This window comes from Ovis aries, chromosome 13, assembly GCF_016772045.2.
Source record: "Ovis aries strain OAR_USU_Benz2616 breed Rambouillet chromosome 13, ARS-UI_Ramb_v3.0, whole genome shotgun sequence".
Taxonomy (NCBI): Eukaryota; Metazoa; Chordata; class Mammalia; order Artiodactyla; family Bovidae; genus Ovis; species Ovis aries.
In genome coordinates this window covers 45,988,632-46,008,613 of record NC_056066.1, presented here as the reverse complement: position 1 = coordinate 46,008,613, position 19,982 = coordinate 45,988,632, and the positions used below count along the sequence as shown (strand labels likewise).

The window sequence follows — 19,982 nt, the reverse complement described above, 5'->3', positions numbered from 1 at the left end:
ATGTTTTCCACAATGCAGAATAAATGACAAATATGTTAGACTGTAATCACCTGCAATGTGCTAAATTGTAAAATCCAGAAAATATGGAGGTACCTACACTGACAGTCCCAGCAGGGAGGTGCAGATGCTTTTTTACACTATTAACTTGAGTATTAAGATTCTCAAAGGGGGGAAAAATGTCTGGCTGAAAACAAGATACAAAGAGAAAAAAAATCAATATAAGTCCTTTATTATATATACTACCTATATTTTTTCAGTCGGTCACAAATTATGCCCCTTGTGATTGAAACAGCACACCACAGACAGGAAGTAGTCCTGAACAACAAACCCAGGATGTGATCTTACTGTAACCTTGCAGCAAACACAAGCACACAGGAAGGCCTAGGGGTTCTGCGAAGCTGGACCAGGAGCCTGGCTTCTTCAATACAAACGGGGACAAGATACACATACTGTCCCAACTGTGGCTTTGTTTATATGGCTTTATCTGTTATGCTTAATAATGATAATAAATAAAATGAGACCCTAGCTTCTAGGGATGCATACTGAAACACTTCCAGGGGAGATAACGTGATGTGGGGCAGAGACATGGGGGCTCACAGGTGCTCTTCCCGGGAGAGGAGAAGGAGGGGTCATGATATGATCCTGTCTACTTCTGTATTTCTGCAACAGTGTATAAGCCAAGGTTGAAAAGGCAGCCATGGCAGCAGCTTAGTACAACAGTGGTTCTGCCTGGGCAACCCACATGAACAAGCAATCATACACCCTATCTCTTAAATTACCAACATGACACACGCATTTTTTTTTTTTTTAAAACCAAGTAAACTGCACAGATACAAAGCACTGAAATTAAGACTTTATTATCAAATATCTCAATCTAAAATAATACTTAAAGAATACAGACAACAATTCCAATAAAACACAAAATAACTTTTTCATTACTTGTTTAAGAAACCAAAACTATTTTAAGACTTACAGCTATATAACCTATTGCTTCTTGGCATAAATCAGGTCTCAAGGTTGTGAAGAGAAAAGGGGGCAAAGGGGGAAGAGATCTATTGTCAAAGCAAACCGTTTCTTGGCATAAGACCTGGTAACAGGACAACCTAATGGTGTTCAGAGGCAACTTTCACAAAAACTTAATGAGTCAAACAAAAGGGGTCATCCTCCTGATTTGATTTCATTTTCTATTTACATGAAAAAACAAAGAGACATGAAATCAGAGGGCCCTTCCCCCCAACCAAGAGGTCTCCAGGCTAGCAGACTTTGTTAATTCCGTCTGTCAAAGCTCCATCTCAGAAAGTTTTATTAACCTTATCAACTACTTGGGAGCGTATAGTTCTCTTAGTTCTGTTTCTAAACAATTCTTTTCCCACATACCCGAAATGTTTGTTTTATACGTAAAAACTTATTTAGGTCTTCTTGGACACTCAAGACAATCCTTAAAAAAATATAAATCAACCTCAAAACTGACTATATCAAGTTGGTGGCATAAATATACAAAGAAGAGTTATTCTAAGTGACATTAAAAGAGAGTATTCACACACAAAATCCTGAAAACTCACAAGAAAATCTTAAAATGCACTCAGGTGGGTTGTTCTTTGGGGCAAATGTTGGTATTATTTTGAAGCTATTTTATGTATTATACACACACATACACAAACTGTAATATAATAAGAGAAAAGCATTATATTAAGTACTAAGACTTTCAACATAAAAGGAAACACAAACATAAAATCAAACAAGCTGGGTAAAATCCACAGAATCATTTTATATTTACTGTAAATGTAACTTTAAAATTACAGTTGGCCCTTGAACAAGGGGGTTTTTGAGGCACATGTGGGTCCACTTATATGCAGATTTTTTCTTTTCAATAAAATGGACATACCTGTGGTTGGCTGAATACAAAATGCAGAACCAGGGATACCCAGGTACAGAACCCTGGGCAGGGAGGGCTGCGTGTCAAGTCACAAGGGGCTCTTCGACTGCTGGGGGTCAGCACCTCTAGCCCCCGTGGGGTTCAAGCTCAGCTGTATAGATTTTCTTCGGCTTTCACTATTTGTTCTACTAACATCCCCCTCCTATGCCAGGTCCTGCTCTGGGATCCCCACACTGCACTGAGCTGTCATTTCTCTCCAGTCTCCTCCGGCCTGTGGCAGCGCCTCAGCCAGCCACATTTGTGCGGAACATTGCTCAATTTGAGATGAACCTGGGACATCGTATCACGACGGCAAGGAAGCTCTCTAAGACTCCGGCGGTCCCGTCACAGAAGCAACAGGAAAGGAAGAGAGGGGCTCCTGATGGCCAAAGACAGAGAATGCAGGAGGCACAAAGAATGAACGGAAACAAACGTACAAAAATCCAGTGGTTACAGGCCACCACTACAGAAGTGACCAGTGAAGGCTGTCAAGACACCAACTCCTTTTTCTGAAGATTGCTCCAGGGAAACAAGCCATCAGCCTGCTCTTGCTGAATGAGTATTTAACACAACTAAAGACCAGGGCATGCTGTTCACTATATAGGGGTCACAACGAAAAACAGGGTGGATGACAGAATCTGGAAATCACATTGCTATAGCTAATGAAATGATCGCTGATGTCTGCTAGAAAGGAGGGAAAGAGCTGACGGGGAGCTCAGAGGGACTGAAGCCACTTTTCAATCTGATGACTAACATGCAACAAGTGGGTATTACACTCTTAACAGGATGAAGAGCATAAGGTCAATGAAATATTCTTGCCAAAACAGAACCTATGTTTAATCAAACTTCCAAACCCCACTCCCAATTTAAAGGAAACCCTAGGAACAGTATGTGTTAAAGTTAAACAAAACCAACGAATGTCACAAGCTAAACCAAAAATGTGGGGCATACTACAGACAGATGCCTCATTTCTACAGCAAACCTGAGACATGGAAAAAAAGGGGAGATTTTTATTGCTACAAAATGGAAAAGCTTTAACCAAAATAACCTTATGTATGAGAAATGTATCTGGACCCAGGTGCAAATAAATTAAATTAAAATGATATTTTTGACAGGAAAAATTGAATGTTGCGTGGGTGATCAAAGGTATTACAGAATGATTAATAATTTTGTTGAGTGCAATGAAGGTGCTGTGGCTTTTATTTTTAAATGTTTCATCTTTAAAAGATATAAACTAAAAGACTACAGATGAAATTACACATTTGGAATTTGCTTTGGAATATGTTAATAGCTTTTTTGTGAGTGTAAGGAAAGAGAAGAAACAAAAATACAAGAATGCAGTAAGCTGATGGAAGCTAAACTGAGGTAATGAGTACCATACATTGAGGACTGCTGCAATATCCTCCTCCTTCCAAGGTTAAATTCCATAATAAAAGCTAACAAGACTCATCTAACTAGGATACAGTATCAACACACACCCAAAACTCCCATACTTTCGTCTATTTAAAATATGTACTAGCGAAACAATTCAACAATATGTAAACCATTTTATAATAATACTCATGGCAGCTTTAGTCAAAAAAGGGGAAATAAACACTGAACTATAGAAAAGCAAAAAAATAAAGCAATATATTACAAGTATTAAAAATATTCACCAAGATTATATAAAGTAAAAAAAGCAGGATATTAAAAAACTGTGGACAGTATAACTGCAACTATATTTTTAAAATTCATATAATTGTGAATATTTAAAATGAAACAAATGAAACTAGAAGGAAGGACCCCAGATGACTAACAATGTGTAGTTAAGATTAAAACTCAAGGATCATGTTCCACTTTGCTTCATTTCTGTAGGTTCAACTTTTTTAAAATAACTTACTATTTATATAATCACACATACCTAATAAAACTCACTGGCTGGTTGATTTCATGTTTATCAAACAACTACCTAATCCTTTAGGGTCGAGGAGAGTCTACAGAAAGAGCAGTTACTGACCCAGTTGCCCGTCAATACAGGTAATAAAACTGTCATTCAGTTATTGCAACATTTTCTCATGCAATATATCATCAGTCTTGTTCTCTGAGACAGGGGGTCTCAAAGTGTAGTCCAAACCCCATGAGAGGTCCCAGAAGCCCTTTCTGGGGCCAAGAGGTTGAAAGGATCAATGCTGAATGCCCTTATTCTCTTCTCACAGAAGCACAGTGGATTTCTGGTATAGGAACAAAGTTCAAGGATACATGAGAAGACTATTAACATACTCCTCCCTTTCCCAGCACATATTATGTGTGAAGCCAGATATCCCTCTTACATGTCCACCAAAGCAGCATGTCACTAACAGAGCCAACACAGAAGCAGACAAGATTCCAGCCGGGATTCAATTAAATCACACATTAAAGAGATTCACAAAAATACCTAACAATGCCACTCTCATCATTAAATCGCTTTTTGTTTTGGAAAAGAGTGCTATTTTTTCACAGGCAATGTTATTTATATTACATGTAATGAGTTTGTTATTATTCAAAAAAAATACATATTTAAAATTTCTAAATCTTAATTTTTAACATAGAAAGAACCAAGTCATGTAAAAAAAGCTCTCAAGGACCTTCAATGTTTAAAAGTGTAATGAGGTCCTGAGCCCACAAGGTTTGAGAACCACTGACAAAACACACAACTAGTTCTGACTGACAAGTGCCTGGTGTTCATGGCTGGGAAGACATGCCACTCTCACGATGGCCAACAGATCAACCCACAATCCATCGATCCACAGAGTCAATACAATCCATAAAAATTCCACCAGCCTTTTTTGCAGAAGCTGATGAACTGATCCTAAAATTCCTATGGAAATGCAAGAGACCCACAAAACAATCGTGAAAAAAACAAAGCTGGAAGACAGACCCTTCCTGATTTCAGAACTCACTCCAAAGTTAGAGGAATCAAAAGTGAGGTGCTGGCCAAAAGACAGATCAATGGAACAGAACTGAAAATCCAGGTATAAACCCTTATGCTCAGGGTCAATTATTTTCAAAAGGGCAGCAAGACCACTCAATGCAGAAAAATACTCTTTTCAACAAATGATGCTTGGACAACTGAATATCCATATGCAGGAGAATGGACCTGGACCCCTAACTTACTCTCTATGCAAAGATTAACTCAAAATGAAGCAAACACCCACATATAAGAGCTAAAACTGTAAAGCTCAGAAGATAATAGAGAAAGGCTTCAAGAAAATGTACTTGTGTCAATGGCTTCTTAGATTGGACACCAAAAGCACAAACAACAAAAGAAGAAAATAAACTGGTCTTCATCAAAACTTCTGTGCTTCAAAGCATACCATCCAGAGTAGGAGAAAATATATGCAAATTATACATCTGATAAGGGACACAAAACTATATAGAATAAATAATTCCTAAAACTAAATAAGAGACAAGTTAAAAATGGGCCAAGAATCTGAATTGACATTTCTCCAAAGAAGATATAAAAATGGCCAATAAGCAGGTGAGAAGATGCTTAACATCGTTAAGTCACTAGGGAAATGCAAATCAAAACATAAGATACCACTCCCTGGCATGGCTATAATCAAAACGACAAACAGTAAGTGTCGACAAGGGTGTGCAGAAATGAGTTCTTCATACATTGCTGGTGGGAATTTAATAGCACACAGACACTTGAGTGAACAGCTTCAAAATGTTTAATCCATTATGACTCAGCAACTGCACCTCTAAGTACATACCCAAGGGAACTGGCTTCCTCCTTCCTGGAGGCAGCCTGAGTCCCCTTCTCAACCCTTCCTCATTACCCACAGCTTCTCTGCTCTTTACAGTAACGATCACTCCAAGCTTCTCAAAGGTATCCATGTGTTTCTTCTTCTCATGAACAAGACATAACAGGACAATAAATCCCACCAACAATATGCTACAATTTACCCCAAAGAGATTTGCTCTGTCACTAATACTTGTTTTACTATCCTGTTGTCTAAATACTTTTTCTGTATTTGCAGCTAAGTATGCTAAAGTCTCTTCTGATGCCTGAACTGTGTGTGATTAAGAGGAACAAGTCAAGGAACAGAGCATGAGCAGAGAAGACGGCTGAGACAAGACGGTATCACACAGACGTGTGTTCTGAGGGCTCCAGCATGATGACAGGGACCATTCTATTGAAAAAAAAAAAAAGTAAGTATTCAACGAGGTAAGTAAACAATTTTACCTAAACATGGAAAATGGATTGTTAATAACTTCAGAGATTGTCTTCATTAAATAGTGTGTGATCCCCTTTGAGAATCGTAAAGTCAAAATCTGTTACTTTCCATGTCTACTATGCAGACCTTTGAAACTAATAAAACTCATTAGAAAAAATGAAAATGGTCAAAAAAAGCTAAATTAAATAATTAAAGCACAACCCTATAATTTTGGGACTGGAAGAACATGTGTTCAGGCTTCTCAGGTGGCTCAGTGATAAAAGAATCTGCCTGCCAAGCCAGGAGTTGCAGGAGACCCTGGTTTGATCCCTGGTTCGGGAAGATCCCCTGGCAGGAGGGCCTGGCAACCCACTCCAGTATTCTTGCCTGGGAAATCCCATGGACAGAGGAGCCTGGTGGGCTACAGTCTATGGGGTCGCAAAGAGTCAGATAAGACTTAATTAAACAAAAACAAGAAAATAAAACACCACAATGGCAATTAGTTACTCACACATTTGCTTTGTGTTGCTGGCTGGGCTATTCTGTTTACCTCACAGCTGTCTGCATCACCCTGCTGCTGTTGCTTCTGCTAAGTCACTTCAATCTATCTGACTCTGTGCAACCCCATAGACAGCAGCCCACCAGGCTCTGCCGTCCCTGAGATTCTCCAGGCAAGAACACTGGAGTGGGTTGCCATTTCCTTCTCCAATGCATGAAAGTGAAAAGTGAAAGTGAAGTTGCTCAGTCATGTCCAACTCTTCACCACCCCATGAACTGCAGCCTACCAGGCTCCTCTGTCCATGGGATTTTCCAGGCAAGAGTACTCTGCATCACATATAGGACCTAAAATGCACATTCCTGTCTCACTCCAGAATAACTTGTTAGTATCTTGGGGCAGATCAGCTATGTACCTTCCACAGCACATTACCAGATTATATACTTAACTGAATCTGCAGACCTGAATGGTGGGGATGTCTACAGAGCAACGGATGCGGCTTCCAGGAGGGCTGTTACTCTAACTTCTTGTTTTTTAAGACTCACTGTCTCTATGATGGTCCATTTTGTCCACGACGTTGTCTTAATGATAAATGAAAGAGAGCAACCCAATCTCACCATAGTAACTGTTTAATTACACTTTTAAATTCACAGTCAGTATGGAAATATATATGTCTAAACAGATGCTGCCAATAAAGTATGATTTTTTAAAATTTCCTTTTATACATACCTACCTGTGCTTCTATCAAAAAAGAAAGTAGGAGGAAAAGGTAACTCATTCATAGTTTGACCTGGTTCTGCTCCTAGGGAAGGCATAAAATCAAACACAACATGCAAAAAGTTCTCAGCCAAGTAAGAGTGGGAAAGCATCTACATGAGATATATACCCTAAAAATTACATTAAAAACTTTTTATACAAAGTGCTTTCAATTGAGAACTTACCTAGATAATACTACACACAAAAAATTTAAAAGGTCCCTTCAAGCTTTAAGGATTAAAGTTGGTTTATGAAATCTTACCCCAGAGTAGTCAATTACTTGAAAAGATTATTTTACTAGGTTGTAAGGAATTCTACACAAACTATTTGAAACAACCAAAACAATATGGAGTAGACTTAAAAATTCTTCTTGGGACTCCCCTGGTGGTCCAGTGGCTAAGACTCCATGCTCCCAATGCAGGGGTCCTGGGTTCAATCCCTGGTCAGGGCACTAGATCCCACACGCTGCAACTAAGAGACCAGGCACAGCCGAATAAATAAATATTTTTAAAAATAAGAATTCTTCTCTTATTCTGCATGTGGTTGTAATGGTTGTTCTGTAAAATTGTGGTAAACGTGAGCGCGAAGGGGAACACATCCTTAGAGTTACAGCCTTCTGTCCCCCAGTGTAACTTCTTGCTTTTATCATTGAGTTGCTTCTTTCCCAAGAGAAGAGTATCTCTTAAAACAGTCACACACTTTTTCACCAGAGGGAGAAGAAAATGGGAAGTGCAAGCTTTGTTAACTGACATCTTTCTGGACATGACCAGGAAGTGCTGAGGCCAAGCCGACACCCTGCGCAGGACACAAGGCAGCACCATCAGCCTAACACGGAGGGGCAAACACCCAGAATGATGTCCAGTTTCACAGCTGAAAGGTTAACGGTCCTGCGTTCAGCCTCTTGAGGATGAACTCTGACCACCATTTGTCTGCTGCTCAACTTGTTTTCACCAAGAACTACCTTCCAGGTTGAAAGTGAAGCCCCCCCACCCCACCCCCGGCACCAGGGGCCAGATGTGTAGGGTCTGGCCAGTAGTCTGCCAGGTGGAGAGATCTCCTAATCCTTTCCTGCCTCAGGGCCCTCACTTCCACCCCAAGTCCTTCTCACATCAGTCTGCTCAGCTGCTGCAAAGCCCCTTGCAGGTGAGCATCCACACCTCTGTCTCAAGCCACACACTCACTGTGCTGATGGAAAGCTCAATGTGTCTACACAGAGCAGGAAAAAACCACTACTGCTGACCTTTCATGTGTAGAACCACCTTCTATAAGTTATGTTTACCTTAGGGGACTGTGTATATGTAGTTTTGGTTTTTTAACTACAAAGCTTTAAGTACTTTCAATCTGAATATGTGATCATTGAACATGAGATTATTGAAACTCTCCACAAAAATCTTCACTTTCTCTTATTTACATTGGAAAACAAAAAAATGCTGATGGCCAAATACAGCATTTGGTACTAGTATACACTTGTACCAAAAGTCAGAATTAATACCACAAATCTTTCAAGAGACCCAGAAGTCCTCTTTAAAAATAAACTCCAGATTGTGCATTTCTTAACTCTTTTTCTAAGGAGTTTTCTCATCCTTCTAATGAATCTTGCTTTTCTCCAAGGACTGTCTATCACATTCTATTGTGCTTTCTAATTTATAATCGCATAACTGCAGTTTTTCAGTTGAAAAAAACATAATACTCTTTCAATACAAGAGGAAGATTGAGGTAGGGTAAGCAGCTCAGAACTCAGCACTCTAAAGAGCTGCATGTACTTCGGAGCTCCTCCAACCCTGTGCTGCTCAAACTGGGACGCGCTGACAATCCCGGAGGGCACCGAAGAACCGAACTAGAGGCGGCACGACTATTCCAAGTTCTGGAATCATATATAAATTTAGTAATTAAAAAAAAAAAAAAGACTGTACACTTCAGTGAAAGGGAAATATTCCACAACAACTATAATCTTACACAACTAACTCTTTCTCAAAAACTAGATCTCGAAAGTCAAGGCAAAGAACCCAAAAACATACAACCTGCATCTAAGTCAACTTTAAGAGACTTAGTAAAAATGAGTTTTTCTCTGCAGTTTCTACAGTTAAATCATACACTTGCACTAATGAGCACAACTGCTTTGCACAAACTATGGGACAAACTGAACTGGCTTCTGTAAGCAAACAACCCAGCCCGGAGGAGGACGAGGACAGAGCTAAGGTAGGGAGCAGTGCACCAGCCCCACACTCTGCTACCCACAGGCAGCTGCTTTCACAGGAGAGCGTCACCTGGAGCCTTCCCCTCGTCGGGCATTCTGCCCTCAGCTTCTCCACATTTCAGTTACCACACGTTAAATTTCAGTGCATCTAAGCAAATATCTGGGGAACATTTTTTGACTTATGGATTCCTCATTTTTTAAATCAACTGTTTAAAAAATCAATGCTCATATAAAACAAATAAAAACTGACACTCCCCCAGTCTCAAGGAAATACACTACCTCATCTACCCCACTGCTCTAACCAGAAACCTGCAAGTAAATTTTTAATCTCTCTCTCATATAAGCTTATCCTTCCTCACCTCCACTGTCACTAAACTGTTCCAATAACTATCATCTCTGAATGGAACCACAACTCTAACCTCCTAGGTTTCCCCCAGTCCCACCAATCCTTGTGCAGAATGATGCTCCCGAAGGAGTCGATCTCTCACCCTCAGCGTGCACCTGCCACGCCATGCACTGTGATACCTGGAACCAACCAGGTAGGCCAGCTGGACTGTTACCCCCATCCTCTGCACAAAGCCTGAGTTGCAAACCCTCTACAACACAGCAAGGCAGCCACCTCTCCATTACAGGAGGGCGGGCAAATGTCTCCCTTCTTGACTCCTGCTCTCCTGATACAATACCCAGCAGAGTAGAATCCAGGAAAATATGCTTAATCATTTTCATTTTCACCCACTAAACATGTGGGAGGAAACTCCTTGTAGTTAAAACATAAAGTGCAAAAACTAAGATGATTCCAAGTGAAAGCTTCTGTTACTGCATATTCCAGATGATGTGTTAATGTGGGAAAACACAACCTTCTTAGACAATGGTAAAACTATTGTGAGTTCACTTTAATTTTTAGATACTCTCTAGGCTTTGTGAATGGGTGTGTGTGTTGTTGTTCAGTCACTAAGTCGTGTCTAACTCCCTGCAACCCCATGGACTGCAGCAGGCCAGGCTTCCCTGTCCTTCACCATCTCCCACAGTTTGCTCACATTCATGTCCACTGAGTCAGTGATGCCATCCAATCATGTCATTCTCTGTCACCGCCTTCTCCTCCTGCCCTCAATCTTTCCAAGCTTCAGGGTCTTGTCCAATGAGTCAGCTCTCTGCATCAGGTGGCCAAAGTACTGGACCTTCAGCTTCAGTCCTTCCAGTGAATATTCAGGACTGATTTCCTTTAAGATTGACTGGTTTCATCTCCTTGCAGTTCAAGGGACTTTCAAGAGCATTCTCCAGCACCGTAATTCAAAAGCACTCACCCTTCTTTATGGTCCAACTCTCACATCCATACAAGACTACTAGAAAAACTACAGCTTTGACTATACAGACCTTTGTGGGCAAAAGTGATGTCTTTGCTTTTTAATTTCCTGTCTAGGTTTTCATAGTTTTTCTTCCAAGAAGCAAGTGTCTTTTAATTTTATGGCCGCAGTCACTGTGGTGATTCTGGAGCCCAAGAAAAGAAAATCTGTCACTGCTTCCACTCTTTCCCCATTTTTTTGCTGTGATGAAGTGATGAGAATGGATGCCATCACCTTCAGTTCAGTTCAGTTGCTCAGTTGTGTCCAACTCTTTGTGAGCCCATGAACCACAGCACACCAGGCCTCCCTGTCCATCACCAACTCCCAGAGTTTATTCAAACTCATGTCCATTGAGTCGGTGATGCCATCCAACCATCTCACCCTCTGTCGTCCCCTTCTCCTCCTGCCTTCAATCTTTCCCAGCATCAGAGTTTTTTCAAATCAGTAAGCTCTACGCATCAGGTGGCCAAAGTACTGGAGTTTCAGCTTCAACATCAGTCCTTCCAATGAACACCCAGGACTAATCTCCTTTAGGGTGGACTGGTTGAATCTCCTTGCAGTCCAAGGGACTCTCAAGAGTCTTCTCCAACACCACAGTTCAAAAGCATCAATTATTCAGCACTCAGCTTTCTTTATAGCCCAACTCTCACATCCATACATGACTACTGGGAAAACCATAGCTTTGACTAGATGGACCTTTGTTGGCAAAATAACGTCTCTGCTTTTCAATATGCTGTCTAGGTTGGTCATAACTTTCCTTCCAAGGAGTAAGGGTCTTTTAATTTCATGGCTGTAGTCACCATCAGCAGTGATTTTGGAGCCCAAAAAAATAAAAGTCATCACCCTAGTTTTTTGTATGTTGAATTTTAAGCCAGCTTTTTTACTACTCTCATCTTCATCAAGAGGCTCTTTAGTTCCTCTGCACTTTCTGCCATTAGAGTGGTATCATCTACCTTGTGACCATCCAGCCTGGCATTTCACATGATGTTCTCTGCATTTAAGTTAAATGAACAGGGTGACAATATTCAGCCTTGTCATACTCCTTTCCGAATTTTGAACTAGTCCATTGTTCCATGTCCAGTTTTACTTGTTGCTTCTTGACCCGCATATAGGCTTCTCAGGAGACAGGTAAGGTGGTCTGGTACTCCCATCTTTTTAAGAGTTTTCCACAGTTTGTTGTGATCTACACAGTCAAAGGCCTTACTGTAGTCAATGAAGCAAAAGGAGATTTTTTTCTGGAATTCCCTTGCTTTATCTATGATCCAACAGATGTAGGCAACTTGATCTCTGGTTCCTCTGCCTTTTCTAAACCCATTTGTACATCTGGAAGTTCTCTAAAGCCTAGCTTGAAGGATTTTGAGCATAACCGTACTAGCATTTGAAATGAGTACAACTGTGTGGTAGTCTGAATATTCTTTGGCGTTGTCCTCCTTTGGGACTGGAATGAAAACTGACCTTTTCTAGTCCTGTGGCCATGGCTGAGTTTCCCCAATTTGCTGACATATTGAGTGCAACACTTTAACAGCATTATCTTTTAGAATTTTAAATACCTCAGCTGGAATTCCATCACCTCCACTAGCTTTGTTCATAGTAATACTTCTTAAGGCCCACTTGACTTCACGCTCTAGGATGTCTGGTTCTAGGTGAGTGACCACATCAGTGTGGTTATCCAGGTCATTGACACCTTTCTTTGTATAGTTTTTCCCTGTATTCTTGCCACCTCTTTTTAACCTCCTCTCCTTCTCTTAGGTCCTTACAGTTTCTGTCGTTTATTGTGCCCATCCTTGCATGAAATTGGTATCTCCAATTTTCTTGAACAAATTTCTCGTCTTTCTCATTCTGTTGTTACATTTCTGTGTGTATATTTGTGTGTTTGTGTATGCATACATGTAAGTATGCACTTGGGGTCTGAACATAGGAAGAGTTAAATGCAAAATGATAGTGATAGTAAAAAAGTCCATTTAATTCTCAAAATAACAACTCACAGAAGAAGTTCCTAGGTGGTAAACACACAAGATCTACTATTAGTATTAAAAGTAGAAGTAAAAGATCCTTTTGAAAATACGCTGAAAGTCATGAGTCCTTGCACTGGAAGAAGTGGATGGAGACCGGAAACATTAACCACCAACCCAGGAGCCTGCGGATTCTCTGCATGCAAGTCCACCTGCGCCGCCCAGCAGGGCATGGGAGGAGGATGGAGCAGCGGGGACTCCACTCCGCAGGGCTGATTTTACCTCCCGAGCGTCTTTAGGGCACATCAGCACAGGGCACGTGCTCAAACAAGTGGCAGTGAGTCAGGCACTGGCCCCAGGGAGCTATGAACCACAGAAGTCTCCCACTTTGCCAAAGTTCACTTGTACAAAGGGCCTATATTAGTCCTGTTTTTGCTAACCAAGAGATCTGAAGACAATTTCTGCCTTTGTGAAAATCAAAACCAGCTTTCTGCGTCTGTTTTACAGCAAAGCTATAGAAGCAGCGCTCACTTGAGCAGTGAGCAACCCCTCCAAGCTCCTTCCTCGGGACATGAGACTCAGCATCCGGCCAACAACTGGCTGTGAGCAGTGTCTCCACCTATTCTGTGCTTCTCTGAACAAGATGCATCCTAAGATAATTGCTTCTTATTTTGGCTTATGGAAGGTTTCACTTCCAGACAGGACAGCGGGAGAACCTGTGCAACACTACTCAGAAAGTAACAGTCACAGAGTCCAAGCACACTCTAACCACCAGCCTCAGAGATGAGGTGTTACAACTGAACACACTCTCATGTCAGTCAAAAGGACAACAAATCGGTTAATATTAAAATACGTCAAATACCCCCTAACAGGCAGCTCTCCTTGAAAAAGTGATACCATGTTTGAGAAAAAAAATTTACATTCCACAGTTATGAATTTTTAAAAATATAATACTTTGGATAATCTTTCAATCTGATATTCCAACAGGATCACAAGTCCTAGCCCACTTAGGATAATACTCTAACAGACGACAAAGTAAGTAACATCACAATAAAAGTTCTAAGCAACTAGGAGAACCAGAATCAGCTCCAATAATTCTGAATTACTGCTCAGCAAGGTAAATAACCTTCTCTCAGTTTTGTCTTGTGGGCTCCCACGATCTCAACAATCATCACTATAAAACTATCATTAAAACTTTCTAGTTAAAGCCAGCATTTCTGATGCTTAGCTATGCTGTGTTTACAGCTCTCAAATCTACCAGGTTACTAGACCTAAGACACCTTTATGCAAGACACCCATGCTTTGAGCACTATTTGCAGTGGATGTGGAAGGAGAAGTCAGGCAAACCCCATTTTCTGCTCTTCTCCCATTGTGTGGTATAAGGCACCTGTCTCCAGGCCTCAGTTTCCCAAGGGGCAAGGCAGGTGCTCCAAAGAACAAATGGGGGGAAGAGCCAGGGCTCTGGGTCCAAGTCACAGCCTGGTCCTCTGTGGAAGAGGGCCCAGCTGGCTGCACTCAGGCCTCCAGTCCAGAACACTGCAGGCTGCAAAGGCACATATTTTAGCAAAGATGGCTGCGGAGGAGCCAGACTGAAGGCCGGAGTAGTGCTCAGAGCTCAGGGCAGATCCCTGTTTGCACAGAAACAGACAGGCGGTGGGTGTAAACAGATGGACACTGGTTCCAAAGCCTGAAGGCCAAGGACTGCACCAGGCATGGATGTTAAGGTCTGAACGCTTCAGGAAGGAGACCACGGAATTTTTTTTTTTTTTTTGAGACCACGGAATTTAAATGAATTTCACTTAGGCTAGTTCTCAAAGATGAGTCTGAATATACAATACAAACTAGAAGACTGGTTAGCGCATTGCTAACTAGAAGACTTGTTAGCGCATTGCTAACAGGAAGGATTTTAAATGGATTAAAGCTAATAGGTTAAACTATCTAAAATGACAAAGAAAACCCTTTATTTTCCTGGAATATGCACATTAATTCAATGTTTTAAAAAGCACAGTTCAATGGCTGCTTTACAAATATGCTTTAAAAACAAAACAATAAAATATTGACTGGGGCTTCCTTGGTGGTCCAGTGCTAAGACCCTGCGCTCCCAATGCAGGGAGTCCGGGTTCAATCCCTGGTCAGGGAACTAGATCCCACAACTAAGAGCTCACATGCTACAACTGAAAGATCCCACGTGCCACAATTAACACTTGGCACAGCCAAACAAATGCATTTTTTTTTTTAATGTTAACTAAAAATTCTATAGGGTACGTAAAATTAACACTTTTACCAATTCAATTTTTCTTTTAAAATTCCTCTGTTCGAGTATAAACTGAAAAGTATCCCACTGAGTTCTATACTAGTGCCAAGGAGAACATAGCTTAGAGAGACCAGAGTCACAGCCCTCACTCTGCCACTAGCCAATCATCTGTACTTCCAATTAATTTTACTTCTGTGGGCTTCTGTCTCTGAATCTTTAGAGCTCTAACATCCTAAGAAAATAACCACAATATTACACTTTTTTCTTTTGGAAGTTGTTTTCAGAAGCTATTATCAAATCTCAGTTAATAAAATAATGTAGACCGAAACGCACAATCTCAGAAAATGACTTACTTCAAAGTGTTATTTCATCCACACCAAACATTACATGAATAGTTAAAAAGGATTAAAGCTCCCCCTCAGTCTTGTAATTATAGGCAGATAACAATGGCATTAATAAAAAACAAACTACTCCATGTAACTGAATTAAGGCTGCTTTATGCGTATTGGTAATTATTAAACATTTGCTACAGATACTTGCTCCTTGGAAGGAAAGCTATGACAAACCTAGACAGCATATTAAAAACCAGAGACATCACTTTGCCCACAAAGGTTCACAGAATCAAAGATATGGTTTTTCCAGTAGTCATGTACAGATATGAGAATTAGACCATAAAGAAGGCTGAGCGCCAAAGAACTGATGTTTTCAAATTGTTGTGCTGAAGACGAAAGACTCTTAAGGGTCCCTGGGACTGCAAGGAAATCAAACCAAACAATCCTAAAGGAAATCAACCCTGAATATGCATTGGAAGGACTGATGCTGAAGCTCCAATACTGTGACCACCTGATCTGAAGAGCCAACTCACTGCAAAAAATCCTGATGCTGGGAGAGACTAAAGGCAAGAAAAGGGGAGTGGCAGAGGACAAGATGCATCACCGACTCAATGGACATGAACTTGAACAAACTCTGGGGGGCAGCGGAGGACAGGGAAGCCTGGCGTGCTACAGTCCGTGGGGTCACAAAGAGCCAGACACGACATAGCGACTGAATAGCAATACTTATTCTTTACCAGTTATCAATAAGCCTAACCACACTCCACCCCAAACTGTAAACTGGCTAGCTAGCTCAGGAGTCTCTCCCAATCCATAGTTTGCGTTCCACGCTTTTGGTTACCCAGGGTCAACTGCGGTCCAGAAACATCGAATGGAAAATCCCAGGAAAACAATGCATAAGTTTTCAATGGTGCACGTCTGCAGAGCACGACCTGATCTTGCATGGTACCTGATCCTGCACTGACCCGCCCGGACGTGACTCATACCTATGTGCAGCGTACCCCGCCTGTTAGTCACTCTGCTGCCAGCTGGTCATCAGATCAACTATCACAGTGTGACAGCGCTGGAGTTCAAGGGACTCTTATTTAATAACTGCCCCAAAGGGCAATGGCTGCGTGGCATCATCGACTCAATGCACATGAGTCTGAAGAGCTTGTGAGAAATGATGAAGGAGAGGGAAGCCTGGCATGCAATCCATGGGGTCACAAAGAGTCAGATACAACTAAGCAACTGAACAACAACCAAAGTGCAAGAGTCATGATGCTGGCAATTGAGATATGCCAAAGAGAAGCTGTAAAGTGCTTTAAGTGAAAAGCTAAAAGTTTCTGACTTAGTAAAGGAAAAAAACATTGTATGCTGAGGTTAGTATCTACAGTATGAACACTGTGGAACTGTGAAGGAAAAAGAAATCTGTGCTAGTTTTTCTGTTGTACCTCAAAGTGCAAAAGTTATAGCCATAGTGCTTGAAAAATGACTAGCAAAGATGGAAAAGGGATTAAATTTGTATAAAGCATTTTGAGATCACATAATTTTACTTCGGTATATGGTTATAATTGTCATATTTTTATTAATTATTATTAATCTCTTACTGTGCCTCATCTGTAAATTAAACTTTACCCTAGGTATGTACTTATAGGAAAAAATAGTATATATATGGGTTATGGCATTAAATCACAGCTTTAGGTATCCACCAGGGGTCTTTGAAAGTGTTCCCCACAGACAAGGGGGCATCACTATAATGTGATTTGTGGCCATACAGTGACTTGGGGAAAACACTTGACCTATAGCGTTTTTATCTTGTGATTTCATGAAACACTTCAGGTTAAAAGATTAAAAACCTCCACAATAAAAAACCATACTCTTGACATTCTGAACATCAAAGGAACAGTATGCTAAGAGTGTCCATGACAGAAAATACCAAACGTTATGGTCATTCAGGGTAAGGAAGTCCAAAAGGGAGGAGATATCTGTATACATATGGCTGACTCATTTGACTATACAGTAGAAACTAGCACAACATTGTACAGTTGGACACTGGACAACTGAGCAACACTGCATAGTCCATTGTCCACAGACTGTACAACACTGTAGAGTCCATGGAATCGCCCAGGCCAGCTGGAATGGGTACCTTTTCCCTTCTCCAGGGGATCTTCCCAATCAGGAAGCAAACCCAGGTCTCCCGCATTGTAGGCAGATTCTTTACCAGCTGAGAAACAAAGGAAGCCCTGTAAAGCAACCATACTCCAATAAAAATTAATCTAAAAAAATAAAGTTATGTCATTTAGGATCCCAATGCACTCTTTTGCAGGGAAACATCTCACTCTTAACTGGAAGTTTCTCCAGGTCACAGGCTTTCAAATTCTGTGTGCCTGAATGCTTCTGTAGTTTTATTTGATGATCCTATTTTCTGCTTCTGGTCCTTACATGATTAGGTTAACTCTCCTGCACTGAGGCCTGAAAGATAATGATTCCAGCAGAATGTAGGAAAGCTCATCAACGTATACAAGGAAATGGGAAGAGCAATGAAAAACTAAGGGCCACACGCACAGGGAGCAAGAACTAGGAGCTGCTTCACTTACCGCATCTTTCCGTCTTCACTGACTGCCCTTCCCCTCCCTAGATGTTTAAGGTGTGAAGAAGCAAATATTGCTGATTCATAGTTACTCATTTGTGCAACAGTCGGTACTCCAAGTGACCTATGAAGGGAAACTGGAAATAGCATTCTAGTCTGACAGGAAGTATCACTGGAGATACAGATATGAACTCAAATGAAATAAGGACCTTACAACAGTACCAGGGAAAGTTTACCCCAGAGTTTCCACACTGAGCTTCTGCACTAAATGACAATCAGCTGCTTAAATCTTTTCACCTTCTAAAAAGTACAAGCAAAAATACAATGCTTTTGCCTTGTCCAGATGTTTAAAAAGCAACTCTCTTCACAAGGACTTCAAGTCTGCTTTTAAAGGTTGCTGGCATTCCCTGACCATGGGAGCTGTGAGAAGCTAGCCTGCAATGGATTACAGTACATGCTACCTGCACTGTTTATAACATACACACACACAAACACACACATACACAAAGGTGACCCTTCACAACACAGGCTTGAACTATTCAGATCCACTTTTACATGGACTTTTTTTTCAATAAATGTACACTACAGTACTGCATGACCCAAGGTTGGTTGAGTCCACAGAAGTGGAACCACAGATACAGAGAACCAACCGGAAAGTTCTACTCCGATTTTCAACTGCACAGAGGACTGGTGCCCAACCCCTGTGTTGTCCAAGGGTCAACTGTACATCGCAAGACATTATACAGATGGTAAAATCTCAACAACAAAATACAGACGCATATGCAATCAACAAATAAATAAAAATGTTCAGAAACTATAAAGTACTTAGAGAAGAGGTTTTAAAGGGCTTGATCATTTAAAAAAATATTTGAAAAGGTAATGTTTAATATACTAAGAAAGAAATAACCACTACTAAAGCAACTTGTAAATCTATATCCAATTGGTCACTATGCTTTTAATCACTGCATTTTCAAGCCTGACAATAAAACAAAGCTTTTTGAAATCCGAAAACAAAATGTTCTCGTTTTTCAGAGATGTTTCTAAAAAAGGAATCTGTTAATTAGTCTGCCTTAATAAAAGCTGAAATAACAAATATACTTTAAACAAGTGAGAAATGCTAGCAGACTTGAGGCATATTTTTAAAGTATCTTTTACACACACACGATTATCTGCAATACAAGTGAAAGGGATTCTAAGCAACATATCCTTCATTTAGACCAGGGCTTGGACTGTTCCACTATGATAAACACAAGTGAAAGCAAGAGGGCTTGCCACCCTAGGGCTAAGTAATACCAGTCTATGTGCAGCCATCCCTCCTTGTGGACACAACTCTCAGTAAAGCAGAAGGACCACTTAAAAGAGGCAATCCTGATCACACAATTCTCCAGTTTAAAGCCCCCGACTGTGCCCCACTGTTCTTAGGAGAGAGAGCACAGTTCTCACCCACGCCAGGAGCTCCAGACACCCAGGACCCCCTGCTGCCTCACTCACCTCCGGCTACGTGGGGGTGGGGGCAGCCTCTCCAAAGGAGTTCTGAGCTCAGCCTCTGCACCCTTATGCTCTGCCCGGAAGGCCCCTCCCCCCCTTCATCGTTCGAAGCAACATGATGACCTCCTGGCACAACATGACTGACTGTCTCTCTGCCTCACAGTGAGGACTGCTTATCCCTTTTTGTTCACCAGTACAACCGTGGTATTTACTCATCAATTATTTAGTGAACACCATGTTCTAAGGTCTGGGTTCACAGCAATGAACAGAAGAGACACGAACCTTCGACTGCAGAGTTTACATTCAAGTACAAGAAGACATAAGGTACATGGAATACAGAAATTACAAGGCATATTATAACGAGGTACTAAGTGATACAAACAAAAATAAAGCAGGAAAGGGGGATGAAGGGTATTTGCCACCCTCCATGCAAAATACACTTGACTGTCCTGATGGGGCTGCTCAAGGAAATGTGCGGTGCAGAATCCTCAACAAGATTCAG

At 41.0% G+C, this 19,982-nt stretch overlaps 1 protein-coding gene across 7 annotated transcripts in view; it reads right to left on the bottom strand.

Moving 5' to 3' along the window:
- The window catches only part of LARP4B (La ribonucleoprotein 4B), an 86,076-nt gene that overhangs the window by 60,961 nt on the left and 5,133 nt on the right, over positions 1-19,982 (bottom strand). For 3 of the 7 annotated variants that reach the window (XM_060396882.1, XM_060396886.1, XM_060396885.1), the window contains exon 1: positions 17,549-18,038. The exons of 3 other annotated variants lie outside the window; for them this stretch is intronic. In XM_060396882.1, coding sequence (XP_060252865.1) covers positions 17,549-17,605 — 57 coding nt within the window. In that variant the 5' untranslated portion in view covers positions 17,606-18,038. Of the gene's footprint in view, positions 1-97; positions 18,039-19,982 lie in introns of those variants that run through there. One more of the 7 variants, XM_060396883.1, reaches the window with a different exon arrangement.